The 21,562-nt window shown below is 43.8% G+C and overlaps 1 protein-coding gene across 4 annotated transcripts in view; it reads left to right on the forward strand.

Annotated features, from left to right (window-relative positions):
- PHLDB2 (pleckstrin homology like domain family B member 2) overlaps positions 1-21,562 on the forward strand; it is a 195,494-nt gene that overhangs the window by 152,743 nt on the left and 21,189 nt on the right. For 2 of the 4 annotated variants that reach the window (XM_030204197.1, XM_030204199.1), the window contains 4 exons: positions 1,215-1,370; positions 4,265-4,375; positions 9,768-9,857; positions 17,641-17,784. In XM_030204197.1, the coding sequence (XP_030060057.1) occupies positions 1,215-1,370; positions 4,265-4,375; positions 9,768-9,857; positions 17,641-17,784 (501 nt within the window). Of the gene's footprint in view, positions 1-1,214; positions 1,371-4,264; positions 4,376-9,767; positions 9,858-17,640; positions 17,785-19,091; positions 19,254-21,562 lie in introns of all 4 variants that reach the window. The other 2 variants (XM_030204196.1, XM_030204200.1) reach the window with 2 other exon arrangements.

The raw sequence follows: 21,562 nt of genomic DNA on the forward strand, positions 1-21,562 counted from the left end.
TCCTGTCTTGGCGGCCATTATTTTTCTGATTCTCTACCTATGCTACCGTTCTGTATAATCAACCCAAATCTTTTATGCATAATCAGTAGGGATATTTTGAAAACCTTGCCTGTTGGTGGCCCTTGAGGACTGGGAATGAAGACCAAGGGCTAGAGCATCATAAATTCCTCTGAAGCCTGGTGGATATGAGGGATGTATATTTTGTATCATTTCATAATAGTGGGATTATTTTACTGAGGTGCATTAGATTTTGCTGCAGTCTTTCAGGCTGCCACAGTTGCCCATTACCAAACAAAAATACCCACATACAGAAAGGGTCCCATAGATGTTTATGCTTGTGGAAGTCTACTAAAATCATAATAAAGGATCATATAAGCAGAGATTTATTAAGGCTTGAGGGCAATTTTCAGTGCCATTTCCGCATGTGAAACTGTTTTACATGGAAATAGGTTATTTAAAAATTGCTCATGCTATGTACTTTCACCACGCTGACTGAGGTGTTCCTGGAGCAAGGTTAGGGTGAGGATGATGATGATGCACACTTTTTGTATTTTCAAAATTACATGCATTGTTTTGATTAGTAATACTACCCTCAGAAAAAGTTAAGGCAAATGGGCAGTAAGTGAAAGTGTACACATTCATTTGTCTTGGAAACATGGTTAAAAGTGTGACTGGTAAAGCATACCTACAAACTTTAGTTATGTGGACAGTATGAAAATTGCTCTGTATGGAACTTAATCCATACAGTAGATTTATCTTCTCTTCACATGTAGTGAGAAACTTAGAAGACATGAATGACCTCACCTGTTCTACTGACACTGGGACTCATTTTTTGAGTATAGCCCCACTGCTGGGATCTATTTGATCAATATGTAAACACCTTTAAAGACTCTTTTGCAGTCCCAAGTCCCTTCTTTGAGAGTTTAACCACTGTGAAAGTCCAAATCAAACTATCTGGTTGCTCAGAAAGTTTCAATGTGTTGCCAGCCTGTGTCCACATACAAGGGTTGAACTGAACTCAACAGGAATAATTACTACCCCCCTCTCTCCTTGTTGAATTAAAGTTTGCAGAAAAGCAGCTTTTGCACCATAAACATTTTTGTAAAGCTATGGACAGTGCTTTAAGCTACGTACATCAGTAGACTGTATCTTTGATATGAACAAAACTGTATACCCGCCCTTCTCTGATGTGTGCTGGTTTGTGTCCCGTGAAGGATGCCGAGCTCCTGGAGATGGAGAGTAAAATGTTTGAAGACTTGGAGTTCCAGCAGCTGGAGCGTGAAAGCCGAATGGATGAGGAGAAGGAGACCCTGACGCAACAGCTCCTGCGTGAAGTGGCCGAGTACCAGCGCTCATCTGTCACCAGGAAGGTATATGTGCTGCCCTTAAGTAAAGAAAAAGATCTATTGTTTTACCAGTGTTGATTAACAGTCCTTTCATGAGGAAATGCCTGCTTTGATCTATCATCTTGTTAATGGTTTATAGGAAACAATTTACTTTCTCTGGTTAGGGCAGTCTTGTCAAAGTTCAGTCCTTGAGAGCTACAAACAGGCCAGGTTTTCAGGATATCTCTAGTGAATATGTATTTCTCAAATAACTACCATTCTATAAATAAAATTATTATATGTTTTTTATTGAAAACTTTCAATCTTATAATAGAAAATATTCTTTTATTCAAAATATATTCCAACATCTGCCCTCACCATACCATCTCATTCTCATCATTCATACTACATTCAAACTTGTGGGTAGAACCTGCCCTTCATTAAAGAATCTCTATGGCCTATAGCATCTGACACCTTAAAAATGTTTCATCATACACATTTATAAATTTCACTGTTGTTTTTTCTCAATAATGAAATTGGGTGTTCTAAATAAGTGTCCATCTTACCTTTCCTTAATAAATGTCTACCTTATTACAATGATTTTAACCACTATTCACATCTCCAGTGCTTGATTCCAAAAATCATCAGTCCACATATAGCCCTGGTTCCAAAAGTTGTCAGCCCCACATATATATCTCCACATACCATATCCAGTTTCTTGAACCGTCTTTATCAATTGCAATGCTCTTATTTCTGCAAAAGCCGATTCCCTTTTCTTCCGATGTAATCCTTTACCAGAACTCGCAGGAATGTCTAGTTCTTGAAAACGTCATCAAACCCTACACAAATTTATGTTTCGCTAAATGCGTCATCAGGGGTTTTGACTAGAAAAATACAAATCAGTGAGGTTATCAGATCCGTACCTGTATATGCATATTAATTCTTCAACTACTACAAATGTAATCTTATAAGCTTTCATACCTTGTGCTTATATACCATTCTTTTGGCTGCTTTACCCAAGCGAACTTCTAACCGGTAACAGGATCAATGGTGTCGCTGAAACCAGTGACGCCGTACGTGTGCAGAACTCACTAATCTTTTGAAACCCTACGTCACATACTACACTCCTGTCCATTCCACTTCCTTATTTAATCCCAAAGGGGCTACAGTCTTCCACTCAAAAATAAATTGTTGCTCCGTTTGAAACATTTTTTTGTAGTATATTACCCCCCATTTGCACATTGAATTGAAATAACACCACAAACTTCAAATCTGCCATAACATTCTCTTTAATCCAATGCTCTACCAAAGGTGCTTCCACTTTTTGCAATTTAATGTTACTTAAATGTTGGGCTAGTCTGTGTTTGATTTTAAGGCACGGGTGGGGGGGGGGGGGGTTCTGAACAGTGAGTGTGTATGCAACACATGCACTTTGAATAAATATGACACTGCATGTAACTGCTAATTGGTGCCAATTAAGGCCAAGTATAGCCTATTGCTTGTTAAGGGAAATGGAAATGGGATTTGATATACCACCTTTCTGAGGTTTTTGCAACTACATTCAAAGCAGTTTACATATATTCAGGTACTTATTTTGTACCAGGGGCAATGGAGGGTTAAGTGGCTTACCCAGAGTCACAAGGAGGGAATCGAACCCAGTTCCCCAGGATCAAAGTCCACTGCACTTACCACTACGCTACTCCTCCACTAACACCAATTAGCTCATTATTAAATTAAATTACATGTGCAACTTACTTTATTCTGTAATTTATGCACTCAACTTTGCACACTAGTCAGAAATTTGGGTGTGCAACTTTCTGGAATTAAAGGGCTAATGCAGTTTAGTAAATAGTTCCTAAATAAAGCCCTGTGCACACAAGTCTACCACAGTAGACTTTGGGAATCTTGGACTACAGGTAAGTTTTGAACATTTATTAAATGTTATTGTTATAGCTCAGACTTGCCCAACCTTTTTCTATCAGGGACCACATTTTATATTTTGTAACATATGGAAGGCCAAAACTTGCACCATTTTGTGGCATGTTTAGTCAGATAGTGGCAAAATATGATGGTGTATTGTTCCCTCTCCAGCCTTCAACCAGTCTCTCTCTCTCTCTCTCTCTCTCTCTCTCTCTCTCTGTCTCTCGCTCACTTTCTTTCACTGTCTTTTTCTCATACACCCCTCCCCTAGTCTCTCAATCTGTCATGTACACCCCCAATCTTCACCTGGTCTCTTTTCCCTCACCTGGTTTCAACTGCAAAAGAAACAGTGGGACTCCTGCTTCCCCACCGCAACACGGCTGTCTGCAAGCTTAAGCTGCATGGTGCTAGAAGTTCAGGCTGGTCTCGCAGTTTCAGGTCTTGCAAAACTAGAAACCGCATTACCAATCCAAACTTCCAGCACTGCGTGGATTAAGTTTACAGAGACCCAAGTCATAGTGGGGAAGCAGAAATCCTGCTGTAAGCTGCACAAGAATTGCCAAGATTCCAAGGACCAGAAAAATCACTTGGGCCAGATTCTGGCCTGTGGGCCGTAGTTGGACAAGCCTGTTATAGCTTAAATTTGTAACTGACTATTGAGGTGCCTTGATGCGGGTGTATTTGTAATAATCCGAGTCAGAATTCATGCGTCTGGCATCCCAGGCGTTCAGGCAAAAGGTGTCTGCAGCCCTTGCTCAGAAAACAATACTGAATTATGCTGGCAGGCATTATATGCGTGAAGGAATGATACAACATCCCACAAATGTGTTATAACCAGGGGCACAGGTGGCTCTTCTGGACTCAGAGATGCATCAAAGCTGGCAGTGCCAGTACAAATGGTTTCGATATCTGGGTATTTGTGGACGTTAACATAAAATGTAGTTATAAGCACAGAATCCAGCAGAATGTCTTAATTCCCCAGTTCCAGCTAACACACACTACTTATGCTCTGCTTTCAGGAAAAGATCGCTGCTTTGAAGAAGCAGGCCAGTCAGCTTGTCCAGCAAGCCCAGCGGGAGCAGGATCATTTCTTAAAAGAGAAGAACAATCTGGTTTTAATGCTGCATAGGGTAAGGCTTGGGTGTGTTCCTTCTGACTAAGGCCCCCTTTTACTAAGGCGCGCTCACATTTTTAGCGCGCGCTAAAAACGTGAGAGCGCCTTAGTAAAATGGGGCCTAAGGGTCCCAACAGTCCTCCTCTGTCTTGTTCACTCTGGCACTACACCTCAAAAGCCAAATCTCTTCTAAGGCTTCTTGAGTAGAGAGATGTGGTAGGCGTGTTAGTCCACTTTTGAAGGTAATCAATAGAAATAAAATAAAACAGAGAAAAGAAAATAAGATGATACCTTTTTTATGGGACTAATACATTTTTTTGATTAGCTTTTGAAGGTAGCCCTTCTTCATCTGATCAGAAAGGCTTCTTTAACAATGATAAATGTGATGGGATGAGTTCCCTGTGAGGAAAGGCTAAATCGGCTAGGGCTCTTCAGTTTGGAGAAGAGACAGCTGAGGGGAGATATGATAGAGATCTATAAAATACTGAGTGGAGTGGAACAGGTAGATATGAATTGCTTGTTTACTTTTTCCAAAAATACAAGAACTAGGGGGCATGCAATGAAACTACTAAGTAGTAAATTTAAAACAAATTGGGGGAAATATTTCTTCACTCAACGAGTAATTAAGTTCTGAAATTTGTTGCCAGAGAATGTGGTAAAAGAGGTTAGTTTAGCAGGATTTAAAAAAGCTTTAGATAATTTCCTAAAAGAAAAGTCCATAAGCCATTATTAAGATGGAGACAGCAAAATCCATTGCTTATTTCTAGGCTAAGCAGCATAAAATTTGTCTTACTGTTCTGTGATCTTGCCAGGTACTTGTGATCTGGATTGGCCACTGTTGGAAACAGGATACTGAGCTTGATGGACCTTCGGTCTGTCCCAGTATGATAATGCTTATGTTATAATAAATAACCCTTCGGGTGATTGCATTCATCAAATATGTCTGGATTTATAAATACTTTTTTAAACTTTGCCTCACTCGTGGCTTTCTATTGTATAAATGAAGGATATGAGAGTCAATATTTAAACTGTTCAGTCAGCGTTTGTTTTAAACACTGGATGCACATTTAAACTATTCACCGATGTTGGTCATGAAAGTGTTGGTCGTGAAAGTGAGTGGTGCTGAATAGTCAAACTGCTATTCAGAGAGCTCACTGGATAAAGGAGCCGATGCTCCAAGCCATGCACAGATGGGCCCACAATGCAACAGCAATGCAAAACACTAGTGCAGTGATGCTTGAAACAAATCATATTTACATTTTATGCATGGTTAAATTGCGCTATTAAATGAAAATGGGGGGAGGAACGTGCCTGACACACATTCTCAAAGGTTTTGCGGTAAGCACGGCTCTTGTGTGCATGCCAGACAAAAATGGAAGTGCCAGACACATCGGTGCTTTTTCTTCAGTGCCTAAATATGAACCTCACAAATGTTTGCATTCAGAAGAACAGGCGCAGATGTGTGCTTTTACTTTTGGGTTTGCTCTGACACGCACACATGTTTGTTCCTTCCCGTCTGTCTTTAAAACTTGCAGGAGCCTCCTTCTGCTTGTAAAAGAAAAGACCAGCAGTTCAGTGTAAAATATTGACAAGAAATCCTCTCCTGAAAACCACATACGCTGCCCCTGACTTGGCAAAATCTTTTGGCGTTATAGGGCCATCATTCTGTTCATTCCAGCACTCCCATCTGTGCTCTGCTCGCCACCTGTACTCGAGCATTCAGCACACGCTGTAGTAACGTAGTAAATGTCGGCAGACAAAGACCTGCGCAGTCCATCCAGTCTGCCCAACAAGGTGGTCAGAGTTGAATCCGGCACTCTGCACAGGTTCCACTTCTTCATGATTAAACACTGGTATACTTAATTTGTATCTGAATAGCAAGCGTGCAAACCCGGCGTTGACTGTGCGTTTACACTGGTGGTAGCTTTGAGCATTCGACCCAAAGTTAGGACAGCAGTTTTTCTTTAGGGCTAGATTCTATATATCGTGCCTGAAAATCGGCGCAAAAAAAAATGCCTATGCATAGTCTATAAACTACGCCTAAAATTAGGCACAGTTTAGAGAATATGCCTAACGCCTGTCCCTGCGACTAAATCTAGTCACGGCCATTTACGCCAAGTAAAACTTGGTGTAAATGCCCCCGCATAAGTTAGGCGCAGAATGGGTGTATTCTAGAACACTGCGCAGAATTTAAGGAATGCCCATGACCCACCCATGCTCCTCCTAAGTCCACGCCCTATTTTGAGATCCACGTGGTAGAATTTATGCGCACTACTTTATAGAATACACTTAGCAAGTAGTGTGTGCAAATTCAAATTATTGCCAATTAGTGATGCTAATTGTTAGGGTCCAATTATTGCTGCTGATTCACTCGTTAATCAATTAAGCTAACATGCGCAATTCTGCTGCACAGCCAGAATTGCGCACATAAGTTTAGTCATCATACATAGAGGGGTTGTTTTACAAATGCGCAGTAAAAAGTGGCATGCAGTAGTGTGGGCGTGTCTTTTTGACGCACTGGACCACTTTTTACCGCGGCTGGGAAAAGGCTATTTTTTAATGAGCTGGGAAATGGGCGTTTGCAAAAATTTAAACTATCGCATGCCATTTACAGCCTGAGCCCTTACCGCCAGCCATTGACCTAGTGGTAAGGGCTCATATGCTACCCGCAAGGTAACCATGCAGCGCACACTAATGTGGCCACGCTGCCAATTGCCGCTGGGAACGCCCCCTGTGGTAGAAAATAGAAAAATATTTTCTACTGTGGGATTTGGCGTGTGCCAAACTCAGAATTACCGCTGGGCACACGCACTACCCCAACGGTAGTGCCAATTTGGCGCACGCTATTCACTTGTTAGCCCTCCTGTGGGCTGATTTTGCTGATTAATGGCTGCTGCTATCTGGATAAACGTCTTGAGTTTCAGGCCCGTTATCCACTGAGTTTTTTACTTACCGCAACCTTAAAGGTTATCAGATCCTGTTTAATCTGCTCATTAAGAACAATTAATTGTTCCCCTTTTCAAATATATTATTCATAATTTCATTTACAAACCTCAAGGTACCTGCCTTCTGGTTTAAGACCATTTAAAATGTGTGTGGAGAATGTTTCTTCAGCTAATTTTAAATTTTCAGATTGCATCATTTAAGACACACTTATATTTTAAGCATGAGCGCTTAAAACCACCCGTACAGTTGGTGTAAATGCTACATCTGCATTTTTGAAGAATGCACATATAGGACTAGATTCAGTAAATGGTGCCCAAATTTAGCACCGAAAAGAATGAGTACTTAGTGCTGTTCTACAAACGGTGCTCTGAGTTCGAGACGTTTGTAGAATAGTGCGTTGCACCGGGATCCGCGCCCAACTTTGGGCATGAGGATTTACACCAACTGAAACCTGGTGTAAGTCCTCTTGCATAAATTAGGCACAGATCCACTGAATTCTATAATACTTAGTACATAAGTACATAAGTACATAAGTAGTGCCATACTGGGAAAGACCAAAGGTCCATCTAGCCCAGCATCCTGTCACCGACAGTGGCCAATCCAGGTCAAGGGCACCTGGCACGCTCCCCAAACGTAAAAACATTCCAGACAAGTTATACCTAAAAATGCGGAATTTTTCCAAGTCCATTTAATAGCGGTCTATGGACTTGTCCTTTAGGAATCTATCTAACCCCTTTTTAAACTCCGTCAAGCTAACCGCCCGTACCACGTTCTCCGGCAACGAATTCCAGAGTCTAATTACACGTTGGGTGAAGAAAACTTTTCTCCGATTCGTTTTAAATTTACCACACTGTAGCTTCAACTCATGCCCTCTAGTCCTAGTATTTTTGGATAGCGTGAACAGTCGCTTCACATCCACCCGATCCATTCCACTCATTATTTTATACACTTCTATCATATCTCCCCTCAGCCGTCTCTTCTCCAAGCTGAAAAGCCCTAGCCTTCTCAGCCTCTCTTCATAGGAAAGTCGTCCCATCCCCACTATCATTTTCGTCGCCCTTCGCTGTACCTTTTCCAATTCTACTATATCTTTTTTGAGATACGGAGACCAGTACTGAACACAATACTCCAGGTGCGCACCTTTAATGAACGCCCCTAACCCCCATGCCCCTCTCTTAGCAGCCCTGCTCCCTTTTCAATTGCATGCCAAAATATAGCTGCTCACAGGTTATAGAATATAACTGCTCACAGGGCCTCAGTAAAGAGATCTTTTTCTCTCCGCTCCCTGGCTGAGACTCGGGAAAATCTAGTACCTCCTGGCTAGATTTGAATTCCAGGGCCAATCAAAGCCCAGAGCACCAACTTTGAAAGTATCTGACCAATGGTACTGCAAATTGCCTTTCCACAAGCTTAAACTGGAAAAAATAAAATTTTTTCTGCAACAGCTTTAAAACACAAAACAATCGCCACCTGCTGGCCAAGTAGGAGAAATACACTTCAGGAACTAATTCAGTTCACCAGCTTAGAGACCCCCACTGTTTTGTCATAACGCCAAAAAAAGCACTATTCTATAAGCTGTGCTTAAAGTTAGGCATGGTTTATAGAATAGCACTTACGCTCGGGAATTTTGCCTAACTTTATGCGTCACCAATTGCACCTACTGAAACATAGTATATCCCCATTATTCTATAACAGTGCTCTTAAATTTTAGGAATGCTCCCATTATGTCCCTGGTCCTCCTATTTCCACAACCTCTATTAGCTCTTTATTCAGTTAAATTTCATGCACAAATTGGGCACATGTGCAATTTTTGGCTACTTTTATAGAATTAGGGGGTAAACTCGTATTTAAAGGGCAATTTGCGCCAAGTCCCCTTTATAGAAAAGTGCTGAGCGCAGATTCCAGCATCCAACTTTGGGTGTGAGGACTTGCACCTGCTGAAACCTGGTTTAAATCCTCATGCTCAACTGATGGCAGTTGGGCACACAAATGACCCTAATCTATAGCACTGCGCCTAAATTTTTGGAGTGCCCCTAACCTGCCCATGCCACCTTTTCATTTGCACACAAGACAATTTAGGTGCACTGTGTTATAGCACACAGACAGATCCGTGTGGAAATCTTAATTAGTGCCAATGAATGTCAATAATTGATTGCTAGTGGCTTGTTAATTAGCATGCGGATCTGAGATCTACGCCCAAATTTGTCCGTCATATACAGAATCCAGGGGTAAACACATTTGGGATCCTGTGTGGATGAAGTAAAAAATCTTCCTTATTATTATTATTAACAAATTGAAGTCTGGAGCTTCTTTGGGCACTGCTGCAAGTGTGGGACCCATGTTAATTTGGCACCTATAGTCGTGTAAGCTTGTGTCAAACCCCAGCATCATGTGTTGCCATCCCAGAATTTTTTTGTGGTTTATACAAACTTTTAGAAAATATTTCCTTATGTCATTGACAGGAGAAGGAGAATCTCTGTCATCTGGAGAAGAAATACGCCAGTCTTACAGGAGGGAAAGGATTTCCTGTGAATCCCAGCAGCCTGAAAGAGGTAACCTTAGGTTATGCTGTGCTGTCCTGTCCCTTCAAATAATTTCATTTCCCCTGCAGCTGCACTTAAGAAGACAATGAGTAGTAGATTGTCTCACATTATTAGGTGTCAGTATTTACTCTCTCTCTCTCTCTCTCTCTCTCTCTCTCTCTCTCTCTCTCTCTCTCTCTCTCTCTCTCTCTCTCTCTCTCTCTCTCTCTCTCTCTCTCTCTCTCTCTCTCTCAAGAGTTCATTCCATGATTAGCACATCTTACTGACGCATTAATATACTATAAGTAGGACATGAAGTGAGATGTAATAAACCAGTCTCCATTTCTTGACTTTTTTATGATGGCACATTCCATTTTTTAATAAATCACTGTATTTCTTCAGAAGAGATTCTAGGGACTGGGAATATGAATATAGCAGTACTCAAAGTTGCTGAGTAAGCAGGAACCTAGGACCGAACTCAGCCTGAACCCAGTTCTTCTTTTTCAACCACTAATTCTGTCAAACTCAGGAAGAACATGTTTTTAAAGCAAAGTGAAGACAAACCAGGAATGCATATATAATTTATTTCTCTACAGAGATGATTTAGGGGGGAAGTTATCAACGTGGGAGTTTACTTTTTTTTTTATTTATTTATTTATTTATAATTTCAAACAATAATATACAAGATATCCTTGCTTTAGGTAATACAGAGAGATAAGTCATATAGGATCAATTGAATAATTATAGGAAACGAAAACAAAGAAAACAAATCTCCCTTTCTTAGACCACAACTATAGGGGAGAGGAATCAGAAAGATTGAGGAGAAATTTAACACAATCAAATTTTATAGGAATTAAGGCCTAGACCTAACCACAGGTATATTTAACACTATATTGAACCTTTATCCTGGAAAGTCATTTAGCAAGCTTCTTTAATTCAACAAAACTTCTCAATTGTTCCGGCTCAAAAAAGGTATACTTATTATCCTGATATTTTATAAGACATTTACAAGGATAAGCCAGCAAAAAGCTGGCTCCTAGCTTTTTAACATCCTCTCTCAATAACAAAAACTTCCGCCTCTTTTCTTGGGTAGATTTTATAACATCCGGATAGATCCATACTCGAGCACCATAAAATAATTTTTGAGAGTTCTTAAAGAATAATTTCATAATTGAATTAACATCAGGCTCAAAAATAAAAGATACCAATAAAGTAGCACGAGATTGGATCTCAGTCAACGATTGCTCAAGAAATGCTGTCAAATCCTGTAATCCTGAAGGTTGTAAATCCTGTTGAACCTTTGTACTCCGCTGCTCCTCATTTTTTCGTGGAATTGGGAGATAGTATATTTTATTAATCGGAGGAATATAATCAGAGGAGTAGTGGAGAACTTCACTTAGATATTTTTTAAATAGCTCCATTGGGCCCAACTCTGTCATTATTGGAAAATTTAATACCCTCAAGTTGAGGCGTCTGTTGAAATTTTCAATTTGATCTAACTTGTTATGTAGGATAATTTTATCCTTAATCAAACTTTCAGTTGTATTCTTTAGTGAGGTAAATTCTTGTTGAAACAAAGCCTTTTGCTTCTCAGAATCTAATTTGAATTTTTCAAAAGAATCATACAAAGAGTCTACCTTAGTCACTAATAAAGCCGTGTCCAAGGCAGCTTTCGAAGTTGTCTCTTGAAGATTCTGTAGCACTGCCCAAATGCCCTCCAGGGAAACCTCCACGCAGGCTCCTAGCACCTGGTGAAAACCTTCAGCAGCTTTTCCGGGGGTGGTTCCGACTGCGATACCCTCCTCGGCGCCAACTCCAGACGCCTCCGAAGGTTCCACCTCCCCACGGAGTTCTGCTGGGCATGGAGGCAGGTTCAATTCGGGCGAGGAAAGCGTCGTCTCTAGCCCTAGGGGAGCCGCCGCTCCTCCGACCGCTTCCACAGCAGGGCTCCTCGCCTCTCTATTCCGTGGAGTACTCGTCGCAAATCCATCAAGGGTCCGCTGGACTACTTGGGAGGCTCTTGGCGCAGTCAGTAAGCCCCTAACCAACCCTTTCCTTTTTGTATGGGGCATAGTTAATAATTTGAAAATAGTTTCAGGAAAATAGGAATAAGAGTCCGCAGAGCCTCGATGAGCGTCAACGAGCAGCGTTCGCCATCTTGGATCCCCCCTCCCAACGTAGGAGTTTACTAAGCAGCGGTAGGGCTAACATGTAGGGTAGCACATACCAAATCAACACTACTGCAGGGGTAGTGTGGTCGCACTGCAGTAGCTTCGAAGTTGGTGCACGCTGTTTCCTGTGGCGGAAAATATTTTTCTATTTTCTTCTGTGGGGGGTATTTATGACTGTAATTGGCAGCCTGGCCACATTGGCGCATGCTGCCTGATTACCGCACGAGTAGCACGTGAGCCCATACCACTAGGGCAGTGGGTGGCGGTAAGAGCTCAGGCAGTAAGTAGCCGCACGCTACTTTTAATTTCAGCACACGACCATTTACTGCCCCCACTTAAAAAAGCCCCTTTTCCCAGCTGCAGTAAAAAACGGGCCAGCGCACGCCAATTTCACACGTCCACACTACCACAGGCCACTTTTTACCGCTGCTTAGTAAAAGGACCCTTTATTGCATAAAATGGGATCTGTGCTAAAATAGCATGAGTTGTAGTAAAATAACCCGACTTAACGGTAGCCGACATTGATAACTAAACTCTGTAGTCAGTATTCATGTTAAATGCCCACTAGGCTGCTAAAATTGTGCATGTTTATTCAGAGCTGTTACATGGATAGTGGGTGGCGCATACCTGTAGAGCAGACAACGCCAGAGCTATCCAAACATCAGCGATATTCAGTCCGCTGTTGGGATAAGTTACTATCCTAACTGTATCCAGATAGTTATTACTAGGGGTGGACTGACAGTGGTTGGGGCCCCCAGGCAGTAAGGGTCATTGGGGGGGCTCCCCCCCCCCCCCCCCCCCAGCCACTGCACCGCCGCTGCCCTCCCTGGTCCTACCTTGAAAAGCCTTGTGGTCTAGTGACTTCTTCAGGGGCAGGAAAGAACCCCACTCTTTCCTGTCCACTATTGCTAATGTGCCCAGCCAGCGGCAGCGTCGCCGTGTTTTTCAAAATGGCTGCCGAGGCTTACTGTGTTAGTCTCGCGGGTCTCGGCAGTCCCGTCAGACTTCCACAGGAAGTCTTGGCAGCCATTTATAAAACACAGCGGCGCCGGTACTGCCATGCACAGCAGCGGGCAGGAAAGAGTGGGATTCTTTCTTGCCACTGCAAAGGCCACTAGACCACCAGGCCCTTCAAGGTAGGACCGGGGAAGGCTGCAATGTGCTGCGGTGGTGGCGGGCAACCGGGCAGAGCCTCTGGACTCTCAGGTACTGCCCACTTGCCTAAATGGTCAGACCACCCCTGGTTATTACTGCTACCTGGATAACTTGGCGCTTGGCCTATGCACTACCCTGGCATTTTCAGGGTACTGCTTGAGTTGTCTGAAAGGATTTCCAGCAGCATTGTCTGGTTAGCACTGCTGAAAATGCTCAAGTAGTGCCTGCTAGGGGAATTATTCAGATGACAGCTGCTGTTAGCTGGATAATTCACGTTAAACGTTGACTTGTTTATTTTTAGTATTACACTTTAAATGTTGCTGTGTATGACAGTGGATGAGTGCTCTCTTTGACATCATTTTGTGCACCTCCAAGGAGCCTGTGAGACTGATTACAACATCATTTTACAGAATGGAGTGCCGCTCACATCAGAGAGAGTTTCTAGACATGGCTGTTTCAGTACATTCCTGCAGGAGCACCTAACTCTAATTGGGACCCTTTTAGTAAGCTGCGGTAGGGCTAACACAGTGGGGGGGAGGGGGTAATGTGCGCCAAATCAACACTACTGCCAGGGTATCACAGGCACCCAGCAGTAATTTCAAAGTTGGTGCGTGCTATTTCCCGCGGTTGAAAATGTTTTTCTATTTTCTACCATGGGGGGGGGGGGGGGGCGTTCCGGGCGGTATGGTCACATTGACACACGCTGCATGATTACCGCACAAGTAGCACATGAGCCCTTACTGCTAGGTCATTGGGTAGTGGTAAGGGCTCAGGCACTAAATAGCTGCGTGCTACTTTTTGTTTTAGCGCACAGCCATTTACTGCCCCAATAAATAAAAAGCCTTTTTTTCCCAGCCACGATAAAAAATGGCCCAGCACGCACCAGAAACACGCACCCATACTACCGCAGGCCACTTGTTGCCGCAGCTTAGTAAAAGGGTCCCACAGTTTATAACTGGAAAGAATTATGTATTTATTTATTTGTATGTAGGTGTTTATACCATTTTTGTGACTAAGATCATTCAAAGTGGTTTGTACACCAAATAACTGACCTCAAGAGCAACTTTCTTCAATTCAATCACCTTACTTTCTAATTCTTCCTATTTTCTTACTCATCTATATGTTACAACTTTGCCTTACCCTTCACTACCAATTATAATGTTCTAGTACATATTGAGGGGCATAATCGAACGCGAACGCCCATCTCCATGGGCGTCTATCTCCGAGAACGGGTACGTGAAGGGGCGGGACAAACCGTATTTTCGAAAAAAATGGGTGTCCGTCTTTTTGCCGATAATACGGTTTGTGCCCAGCAAATGCATCGGATTTGTGCGGATTTGAGCTGGGCGGTTTCGTTTTTCAGCGATAATGGAAACCGAAGGCGCCCAGCTCAAAAACAACCAAATCCAAGGCATTGGTTTGTGGGAGGGGCCAGGATTCGTAGTGTACTGGTCCCCCTCGCATGCCAGGACACCAACCGGGCACCCTAGGGGGCACTTGTAACAAGTAAAAAAAAAAAAAAAGTAAAATACCTCCCAAGTCCATAGCTCCCTTCCTTTGGGTGCTGAGCCCCTCAAATCCCCCCCCAAAACCCACTGCTCACAACTCTACACCATTACCATAGCCCTTATGGCTGAATGGGGGGCACCTAGATGTGGGTACAGTGGGTTTTGGGGGCGGTTTGGAGCGCTCCCATTTACCACCACAAGTGTGACAGGTGGGGGGGGGGGATGGGCCTGGGTCCACCTGGCTGAAGTCCACTGCACCCACTAACAACTGCTCCAGGGACCTGCATACTGCTGTGATGGAGCTAGGTATGACATTTGAGGCTGGCATACAGGCTGGAAAAAAAAGTTGTTAAAGTTGTTTTTTTTGGGTGGGAGGTGGTTAGTGACCACTGGGGGAGTCAGGGCTGGTCATCCCCGATTCCCTCCGGTGGTCATCTGGTCATTTAGGGCACTTTTTTGGGACTTGTTCGTGAAAAAAAGGGTCCACAAAAGTGACCCAAATTCACGCTAAAAACGCCTTTCTTTTCGATTATCGGCCGAGGACACCCATCTCTCCCCCAGTTCCGCCTTCACCACGCCTCCGACACGCCCCCATCAACTTTGGCTGTTTTCGCGACAGATTGCAGTTGAAGACGCCCAAAATCGGCTTTTGATTATACCGATTTGGATGCCCACGGGAGAAAGACGCCCATCTCCCGATTTGGGTCGAAATATGGGCGTCTTTCTCTTTCGAAAATAAGCTGGATTGTGTTGTCATTGCAAGTAGTATACCATGCCATACTTTGTATTGTTGTTCGAATATTTTTACTGCTCATGTTTGATCTATTCTTACTGTACACCACCTCGAGTGAATTCCTTCAAAAAGGCGGTAAATAAATCCTAATAAATAAATAAATACAGAAAGAGCAGAGCAATGCAAAAATTTCAACAGCAGCATAAATAATGACGAACAACAAACCTAGGCGCCCTTTTACAATGCTGTGCTAAAGGTGGCCTGCACTATTTTTTAGCGCATGAGTTTCCCACATGCTGAGGCCACTTTTTAGCACAGCTGTAAAATGGCCACATATTCCATTTGTTCAATTAATGGCCACACGCTAATTTCCCAATTAGCACCTGGCCATTAGCGCCTATTTACTGGGCAGTAAGGGCTCCTAGTTGCACGCTAATCGGTTAGCACGTGGCAATGCAGCTGCGCTAGCCAATTAATGCTGGGCACGCCTGCTCTGCACCCCAGCGCTAAAAAAATATTTTCAGTCTTTTAGCGTGTGGGAAACGCATGCCGATCCCCATACTGCCACTTTGTGTGGTTGAGTGTGAACACCTTATGGTAAGTGGGGAAGTTATCAACGTGGACTATTGTTAAGTCAAGTTATTTTAGCCAGTTGCGTACCAAGGGCGGGGCGTTGCGGCTGCGGGTGATCCTGTTCCGGGGCAGAGGGAGCCAGCGGAGCCGACAGCCGCGTGGCTGCTCCCAACACCCCTCCAGCAGCATGTGTTGATGCCAGGTATGCTGATGCGTCAGGGGAGGGGGTGTTGATGCGTCGGGGGGGGGGGGGTCGTGCTGCACCCGGGGGGGGGGGGTGCGCAGCAACAATCCGCCCAGGGTTTCAGCCGACCTAGGAATGCCACTGATTTTAACACAGGGTCTCATTGCATAAAATGGGATCCTGTGCTAAATTAACCCAATTTATGGTAAAATAATCTGACAACAGTAGCCCATGTTGATAACTTCCCCGCTAATGGTCTTGGCTATATTACATATTTTCAGCATACTTGGCCTGGTCACTTCACTGCTCTCATTAACCAGTTGTAAGAAGTGTTCTCAACAGGGCCGGATTTATGCTTATTGTGGCCCCTAAGCTGTAACATTTAAGAAGCCCCTCTCAGTGGTTTAATAGACGATAAGTATATAAATATATATATTTTATATTGTCATTTTTATTATTTACAAATGCATTAATTTTTTATATTTCTTGTTAAGTGTGATCCTCGTAATATGAGACCCTAAGCTATAGCTTGTCTAGCTTATACATAAATCAAAATACTGCACTGGATATCACATTTGCCTCATAATCACACATGACATTAGGGACCTTAGAACTAGACTGGGAAATCCTTTAAAGCCTGCATAAATCTCTTTTCCAGACAAGAGTATTTCAATCATTGGCACTTATATTAAGAATAACTTTTCCACCCTGTCAAAGGTGTCAGGCTGGCTGCATACCATAATAGCCTGCCTTTTAGTTTCCAGGAGGGTCCTCATCGCTTGCAGCACACATGTGCTCACAGAAACCAGACCTCAAAAGAAGATGGAGCTGCAGTACCATCTTGTGGCAACAGTGAAGGCTGCAGGCAGCTCAGTGCTCTATACTCCCACGTTGCTTAGGTTTGGTCAAATTTGAATGGCTACAGGGACCCCATTTAATGTGGACAGTTCTTGCTCAGAATTAGGAGAAAATTATCTTTGTGTGGATCTAGTTTAAATGTAGTTTTCAGGTTTTCTCCCCCCCCCCCCCCACCAAATCTTTTTTCTTCATTGAAGAAGTGACTGGTGTGAGGGTATCACAGGTTTGTTTTGAAAAACAGAGATATAAATTTATATTGAGGAAGTGTCCCTGTGCAGGTTATCAGATGCTATTTAACCTGTCCATTGTTAACAATTAATTGTGCTCTTTTAAACTAAATCATAATTTCATTTACAAACCTCAGAGCTCCTGCCTTGTGTCAGACCATTTAAAATGTACATGGAATGATTGAAGAATGTTTCTTCCAGCTTATATTAAATTTAGCTGTTTTAACATTTTGCCTTCTGAATTTCAGATTTCACCGCTTAATGAAATTTCAATTAATACCCACAGATGTTGGGCTGTATCACCCCGAACTAACACTTTCTGGGCTGAAGATGTTAATTCACTTGCATGACTTATTTCAATCACTCTTCTTTCTCTGTGCTAACATCTGCATTCCTCCTTTTAGGGCTATATCAGTGTATGTGACATTAATGAGCTGTGTGACAGCCCCGAGAATGTTTCCCCTTCCACCCAGGCCCCCTCCGATGCAGGTCCTGCACCCACTGAGCCTGCCACATCTGTACCACCAAGCCACTCCCAAAACAAAGAGGTTTGTCCGTGTGACTTTTTTAACACCTTTTTTCACCACAGTACTTGACACCACAGGGCACAATACCAAGGATAAGTATGGTTTATAGTCAGGGACAAACATGCCGTATTCAGAGGACAATTTGTGAATGAAAGGTGAGTAGAAGGGATTCACATTTTATTGATCTTTTTTTCAGGGGGCCTTTGTCAATTATTCTGATCATTGAAATGTGAATATCGTTTGGGTTTTTTTGGACATGCATTTGGATTTCTGCCTCTGCTCTTTGGCTGAGGAGTACTCAAGACTATCCTTTATTATAATCAATTTTAGAGACCTTTGTCTTTGTCATAATATGTTTGAAAGGTTTATTTGGACAGACATAAAAAAAAACCATAGGTCAGACACACACATCATTTCATTTAGGAATGAACCTTCATTCTATAGCTCATGTCCTTTGGATGTACTCATTGAAATGAATTTTGTCTCAGAAAATTTTGGGCCAACATGACTACTTGCTAGCTTCTTTGAGATTGTACTATGAGTTTTCATTTTCTGCTATTAGCAAATTTTTATGTGTGTGTGAATTGATTTTCTGTAGAAGCTTCCTTTGGTCTGCGTTTCTACGGGTTAATTCAGGGTACATCTTGTTGCATCTATTTCCTTAATGTTCTGACAATGACTTATAAAGTAGTTTTGGACAGTTTGACCAGTTAAAAATGGTCATTTTCCTAGACTGTTCCAGGGGCGTAGCCAGACCTTGGCGGGAGGGGGGGGCCAGACCCCGAGGTGGGGGGGCACTGTTTAGCCGCCTCCCCCACCACCACCACTTTGGACTGCCACTGCAGACCCCCCCCCCCCCCCCGCCGCCCGCCCGCCCCCTGCCCCACCGTCGCATCAGGTACCTTGTTTGCTGGCGGGGGTCCCCAATCCCCGCCAGCCTAAGAGTCTTCTTCAGCGCCAGTCGACTCTGGCGCCTTCGTTGTGTGATCATCTGTTTCTGACGCCTTACGTCCTGCACGGGGCTACATGCACGGTGCAGGACATAAGGCGTCAGAAACAGATGATCACACAACGAAGATACCGGAGTCGACCAGCGCTAAAGAAGACTCCGGCTGGTGGGGATTGGGGACCCCCGCCAGCAAACAAGGTACCTGATGCGGGGCGGCGGTGGGGGGCCAAATGTAGAGGGGGCCAGGGCATAATCTGTGGGGGCCCATGCCCCCGTGCCCTCACGTAGCTACGCCCCTGGACTGTTCATAATCTGTGTGGTGTCTAACAAGTGCAGGCTGGTAGAAAATGTTGCTGTGTGTTTCTCTTTTCCCTTTAAGCCTCTGGGCTCCTCCCTCTGTTCTGGCTGTGTGTCCCCTCATGCTCTTTCTCTTCCTCCGGTCCACTGGCCTGAGGTCATGGTTGCCTGTGTACCTCCTCCTTCGACTTTACCAGACACTCCTCCACCTCTTCCAGTAAAGAAACACCGCAGGCAGAGGCAGGTAACCTACATCTCACAGAGTTGGAAAACATATGCACCTCGCTTGTGCCAGAAAAAAAATTGTATGATGGATTTTGGATATTCATGCATCTTGGATATTTTCCGAATACTGTAAGTAGGTCTAGCACAACAGGCAGCAGGATTGTCAGCATAGATGGATGCAAAGAAACTATAAGTTTATTTATAGAATACTGAGAAATATGAACAAATAAAAACCCATAGGGTGTATTTTTTAATGCAAGGAAATAAATTAAACAACACATATAACAACAAAATGAAAACATAATGAAATCCAACAGAGCCACATTGAGACTAAAAATGCCTGTATTTGAGGTACACAACTCTTTCAATTAACAATGTATATTAAAAACTACCACCCCCCCCCCCCCCCAATATTCAGCTTGTGGCAGTCACCATTTGTTAAAATGTCAGTCCTTTTCCTGTCCTAACTTTGGAACCCCTTTACATAGGTGCAGAGAAATCTGGGCTTAAAGTAGGGCTTTTTTTGTAAAGGTTGTGTTCTAATGTTCCCATTAGTGTACAGCACCTGCAAAAAAAATATGGGAGAACTTACCTCCTCCTGTTTAGCAGGTGCTAAGTGCTCCCGCATTAACTTTGCATTATCCAGTTAGCACGCGCTAATCAGAACACTCTGTTTATAGAATAGCGTGTAGCACTGGGATCCACATTCAGCTTTGGGTGTGAGGATTTACATCAACTGAAACCTGGTATAAATCCTCACACGTAAATTAGGCTAGAAGCTCTCAAATTATGTAATAGTGCATTTAAACCCTCCTTGCAAACCCATCTCAGACACCTCCCCCTCCCCTCACACTGTACCACCACCCCAGCCAAAACTCTTCTCAGAACCATCCTCCCAATACCTAACTACATCTGACAATTCTCATTTTGGTCTCTTAAACACACACACACACACAGAGTCAGGGCCGCCGAGAGAGGGGGACAGGGGGGACAAAATTCCCCGGGCCCGGGCCTCCAGGGGGGGGCCCCGGTGCTGCTGCCGCAGTCCGGCCCGCCCTCCGTCGCTCCCTGGCATTGAACTTATGCGCCTCACCTTCAAAAGCACAGCAAGCAGTGGCAGACCACTCCTTCCTTTCATGTCCCGCCCTCGCCTGATGTAACTTCCGCGAGGGTGGGACACAGAAGGAAGGAGTGGTCTGCCGCTGCTTGTTGCTGTGCTTTCGAAGGTGAGGCACTTAAGGTCAGTGCAGAGGGCCCGGGGGTGGAGAGAGGGCCCGGTGACCTCGGGGGGGGGGGGGGGGCGGCCTTGTCCCGGGCCTGGCCCAGTCTCTTGGTGGCCCTGCACACAGTACCTCACATCCCCCTCCACCCCGCCTCCCAGACCATAGACTTAGACACCCCACGTTGACGCTCGTCACATACATGCACTCCCACAGATGCACCCCCACTGTGTTCATGACAAACACAAAACCCTTACTCCTGCACCTTACACATCACACCCAGATCAGACCCCCCCCCCCCCCCCACACACACACACACACACACACATACTCCTGTTGACTTAGGTACTCCCCTATTTACCCCACATGTACCCCTCTGACCTACATAGCAAAATCCCAAATCTACACACATGCCTAATCCCAGAATCTACTCACTTACACTCTATCCCTCATACCCCTCAATTTCCTTAACTGGAGCTCAGAAGGATCCTCCCCTCCCCCCTATCTCCACTGCCTTGGGAGAGATGATATTATAGGACCCACCTTAATGTTTCTGCCTGGGACCCATTCAGTCTTAGCTGTACCACTGCTTTGCATTCATCCACTTCTATGGTCCTGCTGCCTTCTGTGCTAGGCTCTACACTCTTTGTTTTGGCTTGTTGTTTTAGTGTGGGAATCGCTTCTCTTTCTTGCTGACTATATATAGTTCAACAAGTTAAAAGCTTTACTGAGTTTTCTTTAATTCATCCCAAGTAAGCATGAACATAGACACCAACGGTTCAGAGCGATTGAGGTACCCAATACAAGACAAAGGAACTTGTTCAATATTGGGGGTGCTTAGTACCTACTGGCACTCAATTATTCTGGACTTCTGACCCAGATGGCTGCAAGCCCCTTTTATGATTTCTGGAAGGAAATAAAGGAGAGATTTTGGGTATCTCATCATCTTAAACTTAGCATTTCAACCAATTCCCACAGGAAGGGCAGCAAAATCCCCCCTCCCCCCCAAAAACATTAAGTATTCACCTCAATAGACTTCCATGTCTTCAGTGTGCCAGCATCACCAAATGGCTATCGGAGGCCTCTGGATCCCATCTCTACCTCCATG

Source organism: Microcaecilia unicolor, chromosome 5 (assembly GCF_901765095.1).
Source record: "Microcaecilia unicolor chromosome 5, aMicUni1.1, whole genome shotgun sequence".
NCBI classification, from domain to species: Eukaryota; Metazoa; Chordata; class Amphibia; order Gymnophiona; family Siphonopidae; genus Microcaecilia; species Microcaecilia unicolor.